At 40.7% G+C, this 23,079-nt stretch overlaps 2 protein-coding genes across 3 annotated transcripts in view; one reads left to right on the top strand and one right to left on the bottom strand.

The window, feature by feature from the left end:
- MED12L (mediator complex subunit 12L) overlaps positions 1-23,079 on the top strand; it is a 300,557-nt gene that overhangs the window by 70,533 nt on the left and 206,945 nt on the right. The window lies entirely within an intron of this gene.
- P2RY14 (purinergic receptor P2Y14) overlaps positions 3,382-23,079 on the bottom strand; it is a 34,355-nt gene continuing 14,657 nt past the window's right edge. Inside the window, exons 1-2 of one of the 2 annotated variants that reach the window (XM_075268809.1) lie at positions 16,261-16,324; positions 3,382-4,969 (exon numbers count right to left, since the gene is read on the bottom strand). In XM_075268809.1, coding sequence (XP_075124910.1) covers positions 3,461-4,468 — 1,008 coding nt within the window. In that variant the 5' untranslated portion in view covers positions 4,469-4,969; positions 16,261-16,324 and the 3' untranslated portion in view covers positions 3,382-3,460. Of the gene's footprint in view, positions 4,970-16,260; positions 16,325-23,079 lie in introns of those variants that run through there. The other variant, XM_075268808.1, reaches the window with a different exon arrangement.

Below are 23,079 nucleotides of genomic sequence, written 5' to 3'. Positions count from 1 at the left end.
AAGACCAAAGAAGTGCAACAACCCTGCAAAACCAAACACTCCTTGCTGCTACTAGACAAGTGTTTCTGTTCAGTGAGTGTTTACCCTTAAATTACCTGCTCATTGTCCCTGCAAACAATAGCGGATTAGCTCAGTGATGCCTCCGCTTCCTTTCATGCCCCAAATCTCATATTCTAAAGTAAAGAACTAAAATACTAGAAAATAAAACTAGTCAATTTGCCCGCAGCAACCAGTCATATCTGTCATATCTGTAGCAATGGAGTCCACAATATTTACCCACAACATCCTCAGTTGTAATTGCATTTTGCTTTTCACACGCCTGATAACATGTATTGGAAAGCTATAAAACCCATCACCCATGGAGACCTTACTTTTATAGCCATAAATTGTGGTAATAAAAGCATACTGTATGTTCATCTCACTGCACTTCTGTCTTAGATGTACAGTTGGTGATACAGTGTATCCACATCAGACCTATTTCTTATGGATTCTTTGTGATCTTGTGAACTGCAGTAGAAGGGGAGATGGAGTCCGTGTTCACATGTGCACGTCAAGTGTCTATGCTCTTAGGCTAAGGCCCCACATAGTGAAATGCAACTAAAAAAACTCTACAGATACAAAAAACAACAAAAGTGCATTGGTGTTTTCCATTGTCTTTTCTGTATTTTACCTGTCTTCCTATCCAGACTTCCTTCTGTGTTGTCAGCTCCTACTTTTCTTTGACTCTGCTGGTGCATGTGCAAGTCGGAGGAGCTTCCCATGCCTGTGCAGTAGTGATGGAGTACCAACTACAACGCAAGGCCAGGACTATTGCGCATGTTCTACCAGAGTTAAAGAGGAGGAGCCAAGAAGGAAGAAGTAAGTTTGATAGGTGAGTATTGGTGATTTTCCGGAAACGGGGAAACAGAACATCACCAGATTAGTCAGAAAATGTGCCTGGGGCGGTCACACGACTGCCTCAGGAATACAAGTATATATACATTTTTGCTAAAGTATGTAATTTAGAAAGTAGGTTGAGGGAGGGTGTTTACATTAGTGTAGAAAATGCATGTTATCCCAGACAACCCCTGTAATACCATCCATACTTTGCGCTGAGAGCATGTTTCGCAAAAGTTAAAATAGACCAATTTTTTTCTTTCCTTAGCCATAAGAAGTGCCCCAGATATGGGAAACACATAAAAGTCTAACTAAAATGCATTTGTTTTCATAGCAGCATTATATATTTACATGCATAAAAAGATATCATCTTTTATTCACCTTTAAAACAAAATCAAAACAAAAAAAACTTTCTTCAAAACTGAGATCTCCAATGCTCTATGTTAGTATTGTTACCTTTCTTTGAACCTTCCTCAGCTCTATTATATCTTTTTAGCTGGTTCTCCAACCCTGAGCCCATAATTAAGTAAAATAATAAGAGCAATGCCTTTTCTATTAGAAGACACTAGAGTGTTTCTTATTGATGCAACAGACTGGCGTTAGGTGCTATAATTTAGTTTATCATCAATAATTACATCTTAATGTTTCTTCAATTAAGGATATTATGTCCAGGATTCACAAGTAACAGCTTAGTCCACCAGAGACTATAAACCTGTCATAACAAAATAAAAGTAAGAGATACTATATATCTTCTAGTATATATATAGTAGTACATAGCTTATGTTATACTGTATATTGTATATATCCCCAAAGCCCATGTCTGATTAGAAATGCTTAGTCATGGAACAATAGTGGCATATATGAAATGGTTTTCACCACAATCGCCAACTCTTTGTATCCTTTCATAAGCGCCATTGCACTGATTCAGGCACTGTTCTTGAAGAATCATTCCTGTTAGTTTTAAGACTCAATATACTAATTAGGATCTCTTCTGTCAGGTGGGCATTCCCAGATTGTCTACTCTGGTCCAGGACTGCCCACCTGACAGTAGAGAGCCTAATTAGCATATTGGTTGCTGAAACTAACAGGAATGGTGAAGGCTAGAGAAAAAATACCAACTGTGCTATAATCAGCAGAGCAGCAACTATTATAAAAGCTAACAAATGGAGGTGGCGGAGATGGTGACTGCTCCTCTTTAAAGTAGAGCTCTATCTCTGGCGCCCCTTGGCTTTCTCCAGCACTTCCATTGAAATGAATGAGAGTGCCATACACCACCAATGTAGTCAGGCTGAATGTTCAGTGGGGAAAAGGACCCCGTCTTCTGGGGATCAATGGGGGTCTCTGTGGCCAGACCTCCACCAATTTATCCTCTATCCTATGGATAGATAAATACTTTTCATGGCATGAGCCCTTTAAGGCTACCACATGGGTCATCAATCATTATAAATTCAGGGTTTGGAACTATTGTGGCTCATGTTTACCTGTGGATTTTTCGCATTTATGTGTAATAATAAGAAAAACACAAATCTGCACACTGGCATAAAATTGGCAGGAAATTGCCTCATGGGAACATACCCTTGAGTAACTAATAATGTGGAAAAATGTATCCATGGGATTATTTTGTCTACAAAAATTACTTGTCGGCAAATAACAAAGCCAACAATTTATGATCATTAAATTAGAACATACTAGTACTTTAGATAACATATCACAAAATGTAAGACCACTATAACATACGTAGCCCTTTACAATGATAGAGAATAGTTCTTAAACATTTCTGTTATCACATCATGTAAGAACAGTATATTATATCACAGACTTGCACCATATATAGTTATATATAATTTTACGTGAGTGCTCCTTGTATATAAAGATAAAAAATAGAGATGAGCGAGTACTGTTCGGATCAGTCGATCCGAACAGCACGCTCGCATAGAAATGAATGGACGTAGCCAGCACGCGGGGGGTTAAGCGGCCGGCCGCCGTCAAAGCGGAAGTACCAGGTGCATCCATTCATTTCTATGGAGCGTGCTGTTCGAATCGGCTGATCCGAACAGTACTCACTCATCTCTAATAAAAAACTATTACTGCATGGTACTGTCTAAGAGCTCCTGCACATGGCTGTACTATGGATTCATTCTAAAGTGCCCGTAGAAATCTCTGGACCCATACTGTACATTTGGGTGCATCCGATTTCATATCCAGACATATAGAATTTACAAGTGTCAAGTTCCATCAAATACCCTATTGCTGAATATGGAGATGAATGGAGCCAACATGGTGTACAAAAGTGTGCGTGGTTCCAGAATATGGAACGATAGAGGCTTGAGGCCTTAAAGAGGATCTTTCAAGTCTTCATAGATGTGTGATATTATATACAGCTAGAAAACCGACTGAATATATATAATACCACACATCTATGAGGACAAGAATGGTCCTCTTTAAGAGGGATGAAATGTGCAAAAAATAAAAAATCTTCTTTAAATACTCTTCAGTAACTGCTTATACAAAATGGCTGCAATATAAATAATAAATATTCTGCGAGTCTAGGAATACCTTCATCTTCCACTGGGTTGGTTATATCTTATAATAATGCCGGTTGTGAGGAGGAAACTTTACATGATGCTTTTTCTGTTTCCGGACGCTTCTCCTCAATCCCTATCTTCTTAAATAGCATTTGTCGAAATGGTTGACACATGAAGAAATAAATGACAGGATCAAGACAGACATTTGCAGCCGATAAAAGCAAAGTCACCTCCTTTACGTAAAAGATGTTTTTCTTGTATCGACAAGAATAACCATTTCCGGTCTGACTTAATGTGTAGGGAATGCGACATAGGTGATATGGAACAAAACAGATGAAGAATACGATCAGGATGCTGTATATATTACGTGTGGACTTTCTGCCCGCATTGGAGCCTCTTCTGAATTTCTGATGGGATTGGTATATTTTCCGTGAGATGGAAACATAGAATATTATCAGCAAGGAAAAAACCAGCACAAATATACTGATGCAGATATAATTGGAAGCTTTATGCCACTTTAAGCCCAACTCGCTCTTTAGCTGGGCACATGTCACTTTTTTCTGTGTGTCGTATTGCTTGTTAGTTAGGATCATATTAGGGACGGATATCAAAGCCATAAGTGACCATACCAGTGCAGATATGAACTTGCTATAGAAAACACTCTGGAAAGAGGATGAGGCATTCAATGGCCGAACAATTTTGAAATATCTATCAAATCCCAGAATTCCCAAGAATATGATTCCGATGTACATGTTCAGATAAAAAACAACTGCGGAGAAGCGGCAGACAAACACGCGCAATTGTTCATTCCCAAAGCCTGCATCGCTAATGATCTTCATGGGAAATGTTAGGATCATTAACAGATCGGCAACGACAATGTTCTTCAGGTAGACAATGAAGCTCCTGTTACTGGGAATATAGCAGAATATCCATAGATTGACTCCATTTAGAAGTAGTCCCACGATGAAGACGATGGTGTACATGGTGGGCAGGACTTTGGTGACTACCTCCGCGTTTGGTACACATTCGGAATGATTTTCCTTCAGTTCTTGAGTGAGATTACTCATTTTTAATTTAGGATGAGTGTGTGTTCTAATTGACTATTTTATTACAGCAATAACAAGGTACTGAAATCTGATTATGGATATCAGTGTCTCCTGGTTAATGGATTACAATCTAATTTGTGTACTTTCACTTAAAAAGATGAAGCTAACAGGAAAACACAGCAGCAAAGTCAAAGCCGCTGTAATGTAAAAATTGCCTTGTTTTGGTTCATTTTCTTCTTCAGGTTGAGACTCCTCAGGAAATCCATTTTAGTTGTTTTTGTAGCAATTATCCGTAACCATCACTAAATGGAACAAAAGCTTCCTCTTTATGTTTGGAATTGCTTAGATGACTTTTTTGTCAACCATTGTGGGTTAGCACAGGGTGTTTGCATTGGATTTGTGTCTTAATGGACTCCGTTCACAGCATTCCCAAGGGATAAATCATTCTCCAGGTTATAAGGTGTGTCTTTCCCGGTCTTCCTCGTCCACATGTAGCTCCTTTATGTTTTCAGGATCCGACAGCTGTAGATATAAATTCAGTTTATAGAGTTATTTTATGCACTTTACTATTGATCTTGTTTTATAATCAAACAAATTTATATAATATATGATATATCTTCATGTTGTCAAATGGTATTTCATTAACATATGAGATGATTACTTTAATATTGATTACTTATCCTTAGGATAGGCCATCAATGTCAAATCTGTCAGGGTCCTCGCACCCCCCACTGATCAGCTGTTTAAGGTGTGCATTGTGGCAGTGGCGTAACTACCACGGTAGTAGTGATAGCAGCTGCCACAGGGCCCGACACATTAGGGGGCCAGGCCCCCTCACTAATATGCCAAAAATAAACTTTACTTTTTGAGGCCTGAGGCCCCCTAAGGTGTCTGGTTCCGCGCAGGGTAAGGCCTCAGCAACATGCGTCCTGAAATTGAGGGGGCGGAGTTTCACGTATGAAGAAGATAGCTGTGCAGGGGGATGGGGTGAGCTATGAGCAGCATCATTGAGCCGTTCTGGAGCATGGAGACTGGTAATGTAACACCAAGGGGTTACATGTGCCACATTCAGTGACTGTGAAGACTATTTTAAGTGAGAACTGAGAGAACACTGTTCACTGACAATGAATGTGGCTCTTGTAACACTTTCTTTCCCAGGCAGAAAATTTATTACAGTATTATGTATTACAGTACATAATACTGTGTGCAGGGGCCACTATGGGGCATAATAGTGAGTGCAGGATTGTGGGGGGAGGGGTGCGGTCAGTTGGGGTCTTGGGGGGGGGGGGGGCGTCATGTGAGAACGGGCCCCGCCATTCCTAGTTACGCCACTGCATCGTGGTCTGTTCATTGATTATCAGACACAGTAAGTACATTCTGTAGAAGCTGTGTGTGATACTGCAGCTCTATCCCTTTAAAGTGAATTTAACAAAGCTATGTGCAATACCAGGCACAGCCCCTACAGATTGTAAGGCACTGTGTCTGGTAATGAAGGGACCTCATTGCTTGGAAAGATTACATAGGTGCAAATTACACTAGTGTTGGGGTTTCCGTTTTTTGGCTCCACTTAGGGACCTGAAACACGGAAACCCAATCCACTTAAAAAGAAGTTACCCCCACAAACCCATGGACCCCATAGACTTGCAGATCTTTTCTCTCTGCAGTTTTCAAGTGGAATGGGGGACGGAATCCCTGAACAGTTACACAGCGCTAGGGTGACCGCAGCCTGACTACTTAAATTAAAGCGGGTCTTTCACCACATCCAGCAACTCCAACTCTTAGCAATCTTCAATACGTGCTGCTCCACTGGTGCAGTTGGGATTATTTCTTTAGCCCCTACCATTTCAGAGCAATTGACTCTCTTACTTTCTACACCCAATATGCTATTTAGTCTCCCTACTGTCAGGTGGGCAGTCCTGGACTGGGTAAAAAAGGCAGGGAGCACCCACCTATAATTGGAGAGCCTAAATAGCATATTCATTGCTAAAACTATAAGAACCAATGTAACATCTTTGCCTGTTTGAGTCTGTGCGCCACCCTCTACTTGTATGCTGTGGTGCAGGAGGCGTTTTCAGTTATGATTCTTTGCTATAGGTTATTCTAGTGTTGTCTGAACACTGTCCTATTCCATCACACCCATCTCTTTCACCTTTATTTCTTTATGCTCCTCTAATAGTTAATCTTAGGCTGTCAATTACACAGGCTATCTGCCAGTGAAGTCTGGACTGGGTTCTTCCTTCCTATTTATTGTTTGCTCACATTCACCTTGACTCTTGCTATTGCCTTGTGTGTGCTGGCTATCTACTCTTTGCTGTTTTGTTATCTCTATACGTATTCCTGACCTCTGGCTTTACCTTTTGACTATTCTCTTGGATTTTAATTCTGTACTGCGTCGCTCAACTGGTTTCGACCCCTTAACTGGCTGACCTCCCTTTTGTTGTTGTTTGTCTTGTCTACATTCTGTGTCATCACATATCTAAGAAGGGATTGCCGCCCAGTTGTCTTCTGTTGCCTAGGGTAGTTGACGCTAGTAGGCAGGGAAAGGGGTGGGTTCAGCGTAGGGCTCACTGTCTTGTCATTCCCTTCCTCCAAGGGTTCACCAGCAACTATTGGGGAATTGCTCCTTACAATCAATTTCTCAGGAATGGGGTGTGTGTGTGGTATAAAAATAATTCCAAGTGCACTGGAATCAGCAGAGCAGCACATATTGAATGATGCGAGGAGTTGGAGTTGGTAGAGGTGGTGAACAAGTCTCTTTAAATGGGTTTTTAGGACTTTAATATTGATGACTAGAGGTGTGCAAAATTCACAAGATTTGTTTCAATGATTATTCATGCGGCTTGGCCCTCTGGATCTTGTTTGACCAAACTTATCTGGCATGAACTGGAAGTGTTATTATTATACTCTGGGGTCTCTAAAGTGGAGGCTCAGGGAAGTTGAGCAAGCATAGCAAACAGTTGATTATCCTGAAAATAATTATCTTTGCAATGTGTTATCAGTTTGTTTCTGCTCCTATTAGAGGCCCCTACAAGTTATGTTTTAAGGGTAACTAACTTTTCCGGGGCCTCTTGTTTCTCAGTGACAGGCAATGTTACTGTATACATCAGTTATTGATGTGTAGCCATAAAACACATAACACATAAAGAGCTACAGTAACATGATTTACTACATAATAAACAAGACTCCTTTGTACATACTCTGTCAATGCAACCTCCTTTGGCAGTAGTTTTTATAAATGACCCACATTAAATCTTAATACAGCTCTTTCCTTATAATGTAGTAGTTGAACTCATTGCATTTTAATATAACTGCTCTTATGGTATGGACAAGTGCCTATTGTTGTTTTCTGTACATTATAAGCCGAATCATGTTCTACTGTTTGTTTAGAGGAAAGATAAATACTTGTTCTAAGCAGAAATAGATACAAAAACACTATAATAAGAATAAGATTGCAAAAGTTTGTCTTTGGAGATTCCCAGATGTGAGCAGTGAATTAGCAATACTCTTTCTGCTAATGCTCCTAATTCTACAGAATATCTTCATTACAATAACAATGCTGCCTTGTACACTATATATTGCATAAACGCAATTATAATAAATATGATGCATGTTCAGTATAAAGGGGTCTCCTTCAGACGTGTTGTAAGAGTTGTATTGATGACTCCGGCAGTGTGATCTCTATTAGTGTTAAGTGAAAACAAGAAGTTTCTAGAACTCCTTAATTATTTCAGTAGACTGTGACCATGGATATGGGGCAACTTATATCCCTAATAACAGAAAACATGGCTCCCTGTTTAATACGTAGCGCTACCAGCACCTGAAGCTTCATCAGTCTGGATCTAATATTTATTACTAGTATGGAAATCTACATTTTTTTTGGACAAAATGGTCATAAAATATCAGTTATAATATACACTGTTAAAAATATCGATTGTAAAAAGATATATTTTTTATATATAGTATGTCACCTGCATTGGGTATGTACTCCACAAAGTATTATAGATGCAGCATAGTGATACATAAAGTGATCGCCATTCATTGGTTTGTGTGTATTCTGCTCTTGATTTAGAGCAGTTCACAGTCCAACCAATTGTTCAGGGGATCCCACCAGCTACAAAAAACTAAACTGGTGCCTGGGGTGTCGGTTTTAAACAAAAAAAAACTTCCAGGGGCATATACATATAGATTCAATGATACAAAGATAATTATTCCCCAATACAATAAGTATTAACTGCACAATATATATTAATCTTTATTATTTAATTCATCCAAATTATGGAATGATTAAAAGAAATTAGACACTCAAAGAACAGTGTGACACAAATGGTAATCAAATCCAAAAAGGGACTCATGAATAAAAGCATATAACCCACTATATATTATACAGCAAGTCGGTTATACTGTATGTTATAAAAGATGAGTAAATAGGAAAAGGAAAATTTGTTTTAGTACCATATTTATTATTATTATTTTATTTATATAGCACCATTAATTCCATGGTGCTTTACATTTGGGGGTTATATACAATACACAGACTATACAGGTAGATATAATACTAACAATGACCATCTGGCACAGTGGGGTAGAGGGCCCTGCCCGCGAGGGCTTACAATCTATGAGGGAAGGGGGTAGAGACAGAAGGAGAGGGGGATACTGTACAGATGTCAGTGCGGTGATAGTGTTATTGTAGGTTGTAGGCCTTCCTGAATAGGTGAGTCTTCAGGGCCTTCTTGAAGCCTGTGATTGTGGGGGTCAGTCTTATGTGTCATGGTAAGGAGTTCCAAAGTATGGGGGATGCACAGGAGAAATCTTGGAGACGGTTGTGTGAGGAGTGGATGAGAGCAGAGCGGAGTAAAAGGTCGTTGGAGGATCTGAGGTTACGTGTGGGCAGGTAGTGGGAGATTAGGTCAGAGATATATGGAGGGGGCAGGTTGTGGATGGCTTTGTATGTTAACGTTAGTAGCTTGAATTCAATTTGCTGGGCTATGGGTAGCCAGTAGAGGGACTGGCAGAGGGGAGCAGCCGATGAAGATCGGGGGTGAGGTGGATTAAGCGAGCAGCGCAGTTTGTGGACTGGAGGGGGGCGAGGGTGTTAGCTGGGAGTCCATGGAGAAGGGTGTTGCAGTAGTCTAGGCAGGAGATTATGAGGGCCTGGACGAGCATCTTGGTAGTTTCCTGGGTGAGGAAGGAGCGGATTCGGTGGATGTTCTTGAGCTGGAGGCGGCAGGAGGTGTTGAGGGTTTGAATATGTGGCTTGAAGGATAGGTCAGAGTCCAGGGTTACCCCAAGGCATCGGGCCTGTGGGACAGGGGTAAGTGGGGTTCCATTAACTTTGATAGATGGGTCAGGTGGAGGGGCCATACAGGATGGGCTGAAGATGATAAATTCTGTTTTCTCCATGTTGAGTTTGAGAAAGCTGGAGGAGAGGAAGGAGGCTATGGCCGCTAGACAATCTGGAACTCTGGCCAGCAGGGAGGTAATGTCTGGTCCAGAGATATATATTTGGGTGTCGTCAGCATAGCAATGGTACTGAAAGCCATGAGATTCTATGAGTTGGCCCAGGCCAAGGGTGATGAATGGAGAACAGGAGGGGTCCTAGGACTGAGCCCTGGGGGACACCTACAGAGAGAGGGCAAGGTGAGGAGGTGGTGTGCGAGTGGGAGACACTGAATGTGTGGTCGGTGAGGTATGAGGTGATCCAGGAATGGGCCAGGTCTGAGATACCATGGGATGAGAGAATTTCTAACAGGAGGGAATGATCAACTGTGTCAAAGGCAGAGGAGAGGTCGAGGAGGAGGAGGACAGAGTAATGGCTCTTGGCTTTGGCGGTTGAAAGGTCATTGGTGACTTTTGTTAGGGCAGTTTCAGTGGAGTGCCGGGGTCTGAAGCCTGACTGAAGTCTGTCAAAGAGCAGGTTGGACGAGAGCTAGGAGGAGAGTTCAGAGTGGACACGTTGCTCAATGTTAGCCAGTGGGTAGGCGAGTAAATAGGAAGGCAATGAAGAATACATAAACTACAGACCAGCCATGAATGTAACAAGCCTAGGCCACATTGTTCAGTCTCCGAATACGTATTTTCCACAAACTTCATCGGAATAGATATAGTCTGTATGTGTAGGAATGTAAGCAACAGTCTGCACAGAAACTGATTGTAATGTAATATCAATGAGATTATTAAATCCAGGAACAGGCATAATGCCAACAAACAGCAAGGGGCGCTTTTCTTTCTCCTGCTGAGATTGTTATATTTTTAAAGGACATATGGTAATTATGTTTGTTTAAAGGGGTTCCCACGAAGGAAGTTATTCCCTATCCATAGAATAGGGGATAGCTTGCAGACCAGTGGATGTCCAACCACTCAGACCTCCAGAACGGAGTAGTGGTCAGGCAGTGTTCCCAAGTGCTGGAAATAGCTGAAGTACAGCACTTGGCCATCTCAGTACATCACTCCCATTGAAAAGAAAGTCCCTCATTGCCCTGATCAGTGGGAACCTGAGCAGTTGGATCCCGACTCACAAAGTTATCCCCTCTCATAGGAATAGGGAGGAACTTACTTTGTGGGAAGACCCATTTAAGGTCCTATGAAGCAATCCACTGCCAAAAAGCATTGTGGGAAAAACCGTGGCAAAAACACATTGCAGTTTTTCCTGCAGCGCTTTTCCTGCAGTGTTTTCTTCTGACTTTCTTTCCCTATTATACCTATATGGAAAATGCCAGCATTTCTGTAGGTATAATTGACATCCTACGATTTATAAAAACACAATGGTTTTGGAATTCACAGCATATCCGCTACAGATATTTTTTTGCAATGTGTGGATGGGATTAGCCAAAATCATATCCACTTTGCAAGTGCTGTAAAACACCATGGTTTTACACTAGGTGCGGCCCAAGCCTAAAGGCGCAAACAAGTTAGTACACAAGGGCTGGACAAGAGAAAAATGATTTTATAGCAAGATCTTACAAAATCTGTCCCCCAAGGCATGTTCATACCCATAGAAACCGCAGAAAAAAACCCGCAGCATTTTACAGTCCCTGCAAGGTGAATGGGATTCTAGAGATTCCATTCACAACCTTGTGGAAAAATACATGCAGTGGACCCGCTGCAATTTCCAAAACCATTGTGGGACAGCTGTTTCCCTATAGGTATAATAGAAGCAGAAAGTCCGCAGAGGAAATCTCTTTTTTTGAAAAGCGTTGCAGGAAAAACCATGATGTGTTGCCGCCGTGCTTTTTCCCGCAGCGCTTTTTTGCTGCGGGACGCTACGTGGGGCCTTAGTCGTAATGCAGCAACCTCATGAAATTTCCCATCACAAAATATCTTTTCTGTGTTGAAATGGTTGCAGTGTGTGTCATAAGATGTTCTTTTACAAATCCTCAGAGGAAAACTCCTAATAAAATATTAATGTCCAGCTTCAATGCCATAAATTCTTTCAAATATCATAAAATACCACAAAATATTTGAACAAACAGGAACCATTTTCTTTGGCTCATGCTGCTATATTAGATATTGCGCACAGTCGAGTGCCATGTGTTTTTGTTTTTCCTTTTAATTTTCTTGGGATAAATACTATAATAAAATAAAGCAATAGAAACAAACACAGAGGTCTGCACAATAAGATGAGGGTATTGCACTTTTCTCCATTTAGTATAGAGTTAAGCTGTAGTTTCCATGATCTAATAACGGCATGATATTAATACTACACTGGGAGGTAAATGGTTAAACAACGGGAGGGCAGGACGGTTAAACAGGCCATCTGAGAATAACAAAATGGATTTCTGGCTTTTCCCCATTTCTATTATTTGGTTTTCCTGCCTGTCCTCTGTTTACTAGGCTGTTTAATATGCATCAACCATAGCGGACCATATGACATGTGCTTCCTAAGGATGACACAAGGATATCACAACTTTATGCTATCCAGTACGCAAGGGAGAAGTGGGAACCCAAAAAAGTGTAAATGAGGAAACTGAAACTATATGGAGAAGATTCATGTCTCATGAGAAAATGTGTCTATCCCTGGATCCCTTTAACCCTTTCCTGAAATCTGCCTTATTTAAATGGGTGCCACCATTTTAGGCTGAAGCCCCACATTGCGGAAACACAGCTTTTTTGTTGCAGATTTTGTTGTGGTTTTTTGAGCCAAAGCCAGGAGTGGATTGATCAGAAGGGATAAGTATAAGAACATCCTGTATATCTCCCATTCCTTCTGTAGCCACTCCTGACTTTGGCTCAAAAAACCAAAACAAAATCTGCAACAAAAAAAGTTGCATTTCCGCAACGTTGGTCCTCAGCCTTAAGGAGGATTTCTGACCCCTGGAATGAGATCCAGGGCTGGCAAACCATTGCCATGACAGCTGGCAGCCTGTTGAAGGCTCCCAAACTTGTCTGGCATTGAACTGTATTCTAGGATGCTCTGTGTAGCCTGTAATACACATGTCGGTAATTTGCAATGCATTGCATTAGTGATGAGATCTCTGGGGTTCAAAACCCCTAGGGAAGGGGTAGGAAACCTTGGCTCTCCAGCTGTTGCAAAACTACAACTCCCGGCATGCATACTTGCTCTGCTGTTCTTGGAACTCCCATGAAAGTGAATGGAGCATGTTGGGGGTTGTACTTTCACAGCAGCTGGAGAGCTTAGGTTTCCTACCCCTGCCCTAGGGACGGTTCTAAAAATTACAGTTAAATAAAAAGAATTAAAAATTCAAATTCACCCCCTTTTCCCTAGAACACACAACAGTTAAAATTTAAAGTGAAACATACACACACATTAGGTACCCTAGTGTCCAAACATGTTAGGTCTAAACATTTATAAAAGTACTTTTCCTATATGGTGAATACCATAGCGGGAAAAAAAAAATACGAGCTGAACAGTAGCTTTTGGGGGTTTTTTTTGCCACTGTTGCGCAGAAAGGGAGCCTTCACATGGAGTAAACGCATGTGTATTTTTGCAAAATACACGTGTAAAATAACTCCCATTGACTTCAATGATATTTTCTACACGTGTAAAAATATGCCTGTAAAATGTCATTGAAGTCAATGGGAGTCTTATTTTTACACATATATTTTGCAAAAATACACAAGTGTTTACTCCGTGTGAAGGCTCCCTAAAAGTGATAAAATCAATAGACATTCCCCAAAATAGTAAAAGTAAAAAATACATCTGGCTCCGAAAACAAAAAACCCTCCTTATGCACTGCATACACAGAAATATAAAAAAAAAAAAAAAAAAGTTTACAGGTGTCAAAATATGGCGACTTCTAGAATTTGTTGACAAATTTTTGTATTTTTTTTTAAAGGGTTAAAAGGTAAATAAAACTATAGAAATTTGGTATACCCAGTATCATACCGAGCCATAGAACACCGCTGACACTTCATTTCAGCTGTGCAATAAATGCCGTAAAAATAATGCCCGTAAGAAAGTCACACTAATGCAATTTTTCTCCAATTCCACCACATTCAGAATTTTTTTCCAGATTCCCAGTACATTATAGGGAATATTAAGTTGTACCATTATGTAGTACAAATTTTCCTGCAAAAAAGTTATGGGGAGTTGCAAAACAAAATTTTAAATTTTCCCTTGCTGTAAGGGGTTAAGGCTCTGTTCAGATCACATTTTTTACATCTGTTTCGGAGTTCTCTTTAATGCATAAAATAGAGGTAACCAGATGGCCATCCGTTTACATAGAGATTAAGGTTTTAAAACAAAAAACAGATTCATTTCTGTTTTGTTTTTAACAAATACAATAGCGTAGTATACCATACTTTTGTGTCCGCCAAAAAATGGATGGTCACGGTTCCTTCTATGTAAACAGATGGCATCTAGTTGCATCTAGTTTTTGTATCCGTTAAATGGTTCCGCTAAACAGATGTAAAAAACCTGATCTGAATGGAGTCTGAATGTTGCCATATTACAGTTTTGTGCGCCTTGCCACAAAAATATTTAGTAAAAGGAGTGTGACTGTGTTGAGTTGTAAACTGCAAAAATTTGTCTTTCAAGATCTCTACTTGCAGTCAATGAATGGGAGACTTTAATGTTTGCTTTAAGGGGATGATAATGCTGATCAATTTTCAGACAGCTTGTTTAAGTTTACACTGTGAAACTGTTGGTAAATCTGGCCCAATGTCTACAAATGGGGATCATTTATATAACAAATCTGTATGTACATTATACAGTGCATAACATTATTAAAGTTAGAATACCCCTTTATTTACATCTGCATATGATACTCAGAGATGGGCTATGGGGTAGCCAAGGTAGAAATTGCTACTAGGCCTTGGAGTTTTATGGGACACAAAGCCATCTGTATAATTAAAGGGATGTTCCCAACTGGCTTGTTCACCAACTTGCAGGCTGTATGCTCTGTTCACTTCCTGGTTTTCTTGGTAAATGGGTGGGCGGGGTTTCACGCTCTGCTATCTCTTCATAGCAGTACATGTTTGCAGTCAGTAATGAGGGATGGTTGTAAATAAATTAGCACAGTATCACTGGAAGATGCACAATATGAAGCTGATGTAGCAGAGCTGGATTTGATAGGTGATGAGAATCCCAAACTTACATGCTACAGGAACAAGAGTCAGCTTGCAATAAACTCTGGTTTAGGTCTGTGTTTACATACAGAGGTAACAGACTCCCTGTCTCAGCACTTATTCGCAAAATTCAATTAACCGACTGATAACTGAGAGATAAATAGCTCAGAAATATAAGCTGCTCCAAGCACTCAGCTCCCCCTCCCTTCCTGAGAGCAGGGAGCTACATCACTTGTCCTGGGCAGAAAGATAAGATCATCCCAGGTCCGTGGTTATGGAAACGCACTGTAAACAATGAAGTGAATAATCTCAGATAATAGCCATACAAAGCAGTTTTGCTGAAGCAATGTATTTATGAAAAGTCTTAAATCCACATAAGCTAGCAGTAGAGAGAGGATCCTTGAGTTGGGACAATCCCTTTAAAGAAGACACTGGTATTATAGATATCACATGTTAAGTGGGGACTCCCTTACATATTTTGTATTAGGGCCTCAAAACTTGAGGTTTTGCCTCTGGATACAATCTAATTATTTGCCCACAAATGATCTTTGTAGAGATAGATTTATGATAAAGACTTGGAATTTATAGGAAATTGTACAATAAGCCTGTCCATAGACAGATTTCATCTATTCTGGATGTGGTGTCTGTTTCTGCATAGATGAAAATTTAGACATCCCTTGGCATTAACAGTAGGATGTGGTCTGGTCAGTATAGTTACAAATTGTTAAAAATTGAAATAGTAAGAAAACCTGGTCAGACAACTTTTTTTTTTTTTTTTTTAAATTGCCAAACACTGAATATTGCAAATTTGCAGAAGACATGTGCAGATCCATTATGATACAGAGCAAATCCCAGCGGACATATCCAAGTTATTGCAAATGGGTGCAAGCATCATAATGACTTTACATAGGACTGCAGTTCCATCTATTGCTTTAACTTAAATTGAAAAGTTATCAAGATAATCCCAGATTGAAATTAACATCATGTTCTACAGTAATTCATGTTCCAGGTGGTAAGTCGATGTTATTCACCTTGCCTGGACATTTAACAAACACACGGCAACCCTTCACCTGTTAGAGCAGTGATGAATAGCTTTGCCGTATTAGGTATAAGCCACTTATTTTGGAAATACGATTTTACTGTACACATAATAGTTATCGTGATTCAATGCTATGATAAAAATAGGAACATGAGTAGGGCAGAGTTGTGTAAGTCATAGTACAGACTGCTAGACCTGTGCTAATAACTAATAGACACTTCTATAGTAAAGTTACAACATTGCTACTAACCTGAATCCACTGAGCCAGCAGAGCACGTCTTATCTATCCCAGAGATCCTGTTTCCTCTCCTAGGAGAACTTCTTAAGAATACTTAAATTAATAATCTGCGTGATTAAAATAAAGTGATTTGGAAAAGTCTGCTAAAAAGCTGCCGAAATGTCAACCACTACAGATGTGCAGATGGCGTTAGGTACAGGGAGTGAATGTGTTTGGGTTTATAATAGGGAAATGTCCAAAGGTTCAGCCCACAACCCTCTAAAAGGGGCTAAATTAAGAATATCTTTCCCATGTCTGCTCTTGACCTCTACACCACTGTTGAGTTCACTTCCTAGTTATCCACAGGACACATTGGAGGATACAGGCTGCGGCCGCTGCTTCAGCTATTGGAACCTCTAATATAAAGCTGTATTATAAATTAATATCAATCTGCCATACTCTTCTCTTCACGTAGGAGAACGGAAATGATAGCTTTTCAGATGAAAGGCGTTTTCTCAAGTAGAACACTTGACAAGACCTGAGAGCTTTGCTGAATTCGCTGGTGATTCTCATTTTGTCATGGGAAGTATTTGCTTGTTGCAATACCACAAATTAACTCATTAGACTCTATTTTTACTGCTCGAGTTATATATTTAGGTTGACGCACAGCTTAAGCAAGGACATGTGGCTCCCAGATGAACAGAGTCCAGTGTTTGTCTGCCAGATTTCACCCACTTTCCCATTGCAGATGTATCTAAGTAATGACAGTGGTGAAGGGCAAGGGGGCGATACACACCAGACTGTCCTATTCTTTACTTACATAGTTTTTTGGGAGAAAACTTTTTCAGACCTATTCTACCTGTGAAGGATTCCTTTTTGGCTTATGAGTAGAGATGGGTATACCTCACAAGATTCTTTTTCACGAATATTCATAAGGTTCAGCTTTCTGGTTTGGCATGAACTGGAAGCACCATCAGTATTCTCAGGGGTCTACTCAGACCCTAGAGGATAATAAGTAGAGACCCAGGGGAGGTTAATGAAGATATCAAACTATTACACTGACCTTGCCTCACCTCTTCAGGATGTGAAACATGCCAACGTTATAATTAGAGATGAGCGAGTAGTGTTCGATCAAGTAGGTGTTCGATCGAATACTACGGTATTCGAAATACTCATACTCGATCGAACACTACTAGCTGTTCGAAGTTTAAGGTTTGATGCAGAACCAGCATTGATTGGCAGAATGCTATACATTCTGCCAATCAACGCTGGTTCTTCTCTTACCTTTAGAAGTCTTCTCCGTGCAGCGTCCCCGCGGCATCTTCCGGCTGGAATTCACTCTGCCTAGGCATCTGGCCTAGGCAGAGTCGACTGCGCATGCGCGGGCATGCCCTCGTTTGCGCAGTCGGCTCTGCTCAGGCGTCGGGCCAGGCAGAGCTGACTGCGCATGCGCAGTCAGCTCTGCCTAGGCCCCGATGCCTAGGCAGAGTGAATTCCAGCCGGAAGAAGACGCGGGGACGCTGCACCGGGAGAAGACTTCAAGGAGAATCCAGCCCGACCGTCACTCGTGGACTTGGGAAGTATAATTTTATCGAATTTTGCCTACCCCTGAAACGAGCATTTACCCCCATCTACTATAATGGGGTTCGAAATACGTTCGAACAGTCGAACAGTGTGCGGCTGTTCGAATCGGATTTCGAACCTCGGACATTTTAGTGTTAGCTCATCTCTAGTTATAATACTTTGTCAGAGTCATGACATTAGAACGCCGCACATGACTATGGAGACGCAATCACTAGCCTCAGGGCTGACCCTGTGGTGTGTTACATCAGCCAGGGGCCTGCAGAAAATACCATGGGACTGCCAGACACCCAGCAGAGGGATTCTATCCAAATCGGTTTGCTCATCCCTACTTGTGACTTCTGCTCATCTCTACTTATGACTATTTGTCACTACATTGTGGGAAGTTTTGCTTTGCTGTACTGTTGTGAAGATAATCATAACTTCTTCCCTCTTCTCGCCTTCCAAACCACACAACTTTATTTTTCAGTTCACAGAACCATATGAGGGCTTAATGTTTACGGGACAACTTGTTTTTGATGATGGTACTATTTATTATTCTGTACAATATACTGGGAAGTTGGAAAAAAAATAGAATGGGTTGGAGGAAAAGTGCATTTGTGCAACTTTCTTACTGGGCTTTGTTTTATATGGTGTTCACTCTGCAGCTAAAATGACATGTCACCTGTAGTCTATCATCTGGTATAATTCCAGGAATACCAAATTTATTTAGTTTTATTCACATTTTAACCCCTTAATAAAGATCTAAAACTTTGCAAAAAAGTTTCTCACACCCGTAACTTTTTATATTTTCGTATATAGGGTCACAAAGCGTGTTTTTTTTTTTTTTGTTTTTTTTTTTTGGATGAGGTGTACTTTACATGGGTAATTTTTAATTTTTTTTGTAGACATAGGAAGAAGTAATGTGTGTGTGTGTGTTTCACTTTTTTTTTTATTTTTACTTTTATATGTATTCTAGGGAAAGAGGAGTGATTTTTGAATTTTTTTATAATAACATTTTTTTAAAACTTTTTTTTTTTTTTTTTTTTTTTTTTTTTTTTACTAGTTTGTTAGCCCTGTTAGGGTGCTTGAAACTGCAGTCATTTGATGGCAAGTCCCATAGACTGTAAAACAACAGACAAATGCAATCTGTGGGAGATTCGCTACATTACTATTGAAGCTGGTCATAGACCAGCCTTAACGGTAATATGCCTATAACAATCCCATAATAGTACAGTGATTGCTGGCAATGGGTTAAAAACAAAGCTAAGGTTAGGGTGTAAAAATTCTTAGTAAAACTGTTGAGGAATTAGTGAGGTTGTTTTTTTTTCTTTTTTCTTTTTTTTTTTTTTAAACCATTTTTAGCCTTTATTAGCAGGGGAACCTATTTAGCACAGGGATCAGATACCCTTTTTTTTTTATTTTATCAAAGATAAAGTAGGCGCGTACCACTGAATATTTGTAAGAATGTTGTTCTCTCTATCAGTCTTATAACACAAACCAATGCCTTAGTTTATTACATCTGGAGTACAATGTGATCCTTATGCCTGACTTTACCAGCTTTGTCTGGTGAATACAACTTGTGGCTGAACACAGGACTATGAGCGCTCTACAGTAACCTGTTTTGCAGGGAGCAGAGGACGTCTCTCACATACGTCAGTCTTTTGTTGAATAAATTCCTACAAATTTGTCTAGCCTTGTTGTAATGAAGAAGTTTATCTGTCATATGATGATTTTGCACTTGCTTCAAACTTCACAACCAAATTACCCAGGCAGTTGTTTCTCTCTGACTAGGCTTGACACTAGGACACCACGTATTTCCCCTGGTACTTCCCTTACAACTGTGTTTCGATGCTCCTTTAGAGAGAGTCCGGAGCAGCACTGCTCTGTGGTTAAAATGGCAGAGTCATGTGCCAGGCAGATATGTCTGAGGTGCCAACCTTGGCACTGGTGCTGTGGACTGTCTACTCCTGTACTAGCACATTAACAAAGTTTGGTGTTCAGTTTTACTATTGCTTATATTTACGCAGTTAACACTATTTCTGCTAACCTTGCAATGATGCCTCATTCATGTATTGCCACCTTCAGCATCAGTTATTATAATTCAATGTTAATCCCCATATACTATTTATTTCTCCTGCTAAACATTTTCTACTATATCCTTAAGGTTATTTAACTGGAATTTATACTTGGTAATACTTATCAGACTTTCTTATTAATAATTCATACATGTGTTTTCTAGGTGCTATGTGCACAATTGTTGCTGCCATCTGATAACACGGACAGTTGTTAATGGACATGTGAGATTCTAACATTATTATTGGGGGTCTTGTAATAATATAATAATAATACATTTTATTTATATAGCGCCAACATATTCCGCAACACTGTACAATTTGTAGGGTTCAAATACAGACAGATGCATAACAAAGAATGTCATTTCACACAATGGGACTGAGGGCCCTGCTCGCAAGAGCTTACAATCTATGAGGTAGAGGGGGTGACACAAGAGGTAGCAGGGGCGACATTGCTTATACAGTGGTCAGACAATTTTGTAGTAGAGGTTACTTTCATTACACAAACAAAACTTTATGAGCCGTCACTAGTGGTGTCCTGTAACATGTGGATGGAGCTTGGACAAATAAAGTTAGCCTGAAAAGACATCATATCATGTGGGGTAATGTGGGAGCGGGGACAGAGGAAGGTTAAATTTTGGGGATTCTAATTATAGTACGGAAGGGTTTACGTTATGTGATAGGCCTGTCTGAAAAGATGTGCCTTTAGTTTGCGCTTGAAGCTGAAGAAATTGGGAGTTAATCTGATTGTCCAGGGTAGAGCATTCCAGAGAAGTGGTGCAGCTCGGGAGAAGTCTTGTATACGAGCGTGGGAGGTCCTGATAATAGAGGATGTAGTGTTAGGTCATTGAGTGAACGGAGAGCACGGGTTGGGCGGTAGACAGAGATGAGGGAGGAAATGTAGGGAGGTGCAGCATTATGGAGAGCCTTGTGGATGAGGGTGATAACTTTAACTTGTCACTATGGCCCATGCTGATCCTAAGAATTAAATGACAGCAACCCTAGGAAAATACTATACCACTTCACTTGACTTAATTGTGACTATCATACAGACATGCTAGGGCCTTAGGTATTTGCACATTGAATGTATAGCTTAGGGCAGGGGTGCCCAATACGTCGATCGCGATCTACTGGTCGATCGCAATGGACATATGAGTCGATCGCGGGATGCAGCCAGGCATCCCTGCTGTCTGCTTCTTCACAGTGCAGCCTGAGAGTCATCTACGGACACTCGCAGGCGGGGCTGCCGCAGCCCCAGCCTGCTAGTGTCCAAGGATAACTCTCATCCTGCGCTGTGAAGAAGCAGACAGCGGGGATGCCTGGGCAGCCACCTCTCACGATCCACCCGACCACGCCCTCATGCCCAGCTCCACCCACAGACACGCCCCACCCCACCTACAGGCCGCTCTGGCCCTGCCCACAGGCTGGACCCACCCACAAGAAGTGGGTAGTCGATCTTAAGGCTTGGTCATGTAAAGAAGTAGCTCACATGCTGACAAAGTGTGAGCACCCCTGGCTTAGGGCTATGCCTCTGTGTTCAATGAGACAATCCCTCTAAAATAGTATACCGATTTCCATTATACAGGCTTATCAGAGAGTGCCAGGTCTTCAGGGTGAGAACCTTGGCATACCAAACCCCATATCTCTCATTGCTATACCCCTATCACAATAAGTGTGAATGTGGCAGCTTCAGGATACTGGGTTTGTTTCACTAAAGTTTTAATACATTATTTTTTCCCCACAATACAGCTTCAATTGTACAATATGTGAAATATTCTTATTACCTCCATGCAGTCCTTGGCTTGGGATTTCCTTTCATTACAACAGGTCTCCTTCCAATGTAGATACGTTTTCTATACAAATTCTACTTACATAATGAATGGATTGTCTTGTCCGCAGACTGGTGAAGTGGTAAGGATTGCTGTGTCTGAAATAACATGCAGGATGTTCTGCCCTGGTATGGCTTCCTAGTAATGTTGTGGTCACTTCTCTTTATGCTCAGCCACATACATATGCTACATGACAAGAATACACAGAAACTTAGCAGTTCTGCTTTCTGTATGATATTTCTTCATATGTAACCAATTACCTTCATTTCTTCTAATTCTATTACCCAAAACTTCACTAACCATCTTTCTTATTCTGAATATAAGCAGAAACTGTATAATATATACAGTATAAAATAGTTTACAAGAGGAATTTCATGTTATATAATACAAAGGCTAGCCTTATAAGGTACACTGTCAACCAAAAATTTGGATCATTCAAGGATAGCGAGAACATCCAAGCTTACTTTGAAGTTCAGAAGCCCATTGCTACAAGCCAACATGGATGAATGATAGAGGCTGCGGCTTGTCTTAGCACATTTGGAAAGACTGGGATGAGCAGGGGCATAGCTGTAGGGGCTGCAGATTTAGCAATCGCTACTGGGCTCTAAAGCCTGAGGGGTCCTATTGGCCTTTCTACAATTTAAGAAAATGGCAGTATTATAGATTGCACATAGTAAATGGAGGCCCTGGTACAGATTTTGTATAGGGGCTCAGGAGCTTCAAGTTATATCTCTGTCAGCTTTACTGGTATGCGACTGGATGCCGAAGATATTGGCACCGATATCCATCCATTGTCTGAAGAGAGGACCTTAATGCTCAGCAACATCGCTGGGCTTTGACGAACTCCCTCCTGACAGTACTCTTCCATAGTCTTGTACTGTTGCGGGAGGGGGTGAATTTTCACAGCCCATTGATGATGCTGGGTTGCAAGGCCCTCTCTTCTGAAAGTGAAGGGATCGGAGCCAAATCTAATAGCACTGATATCTCTGGCACTGGGGTGCATACCAGCAAAGCTGCGAGTCTACTGAATTCAGTGCACTGTCAACCTTTCTAGCAGTATATAATGATCTCCAGGGATATGAAAGGCCTTTTTTAAGCAGAAAAGGCAGTAAGACTGCCAACCAGAGGGGTGAGTTCACAAAAATCTAAATCAATGTTGAAGTCCATAAAATACCAAAGTATACATGACTTGCAAATATATACATATAAGAAACACACATACTATAATAGTAAACTGGCACAGTACAGATACCCATGTGGCCAATGGCAAGAAAGGATAGTGGAGTTTTTTTTATGTAGATTGCCAGCCCCCTATCAGTATGTTTGTGGAGTATGGGAGGAAATCCACACAAACATGGGGAATAAATTCCTTGCAGATGTTGTCTCTG

This window comes from Leptodactylus fuscus, chromosome 3 (assembly GCF_031893055.1).
Source record: "Leptodactylus fuscus isolate aLepFus1 chromosome 3, aLepFus1.hap2, whole genome shotgun sequence".
Classification (NCBI taxonomy): Eukaryota; Metazoa; Chordata; class Amphibia; order Anura; family Leptodactylidae; genus Leptodactylus; species Leptodactylus fuscus.
Note: the sequence above shows the minus strand (reverse complement) of the source record. Positions and strands in the feature narration are given on the sequence as shown.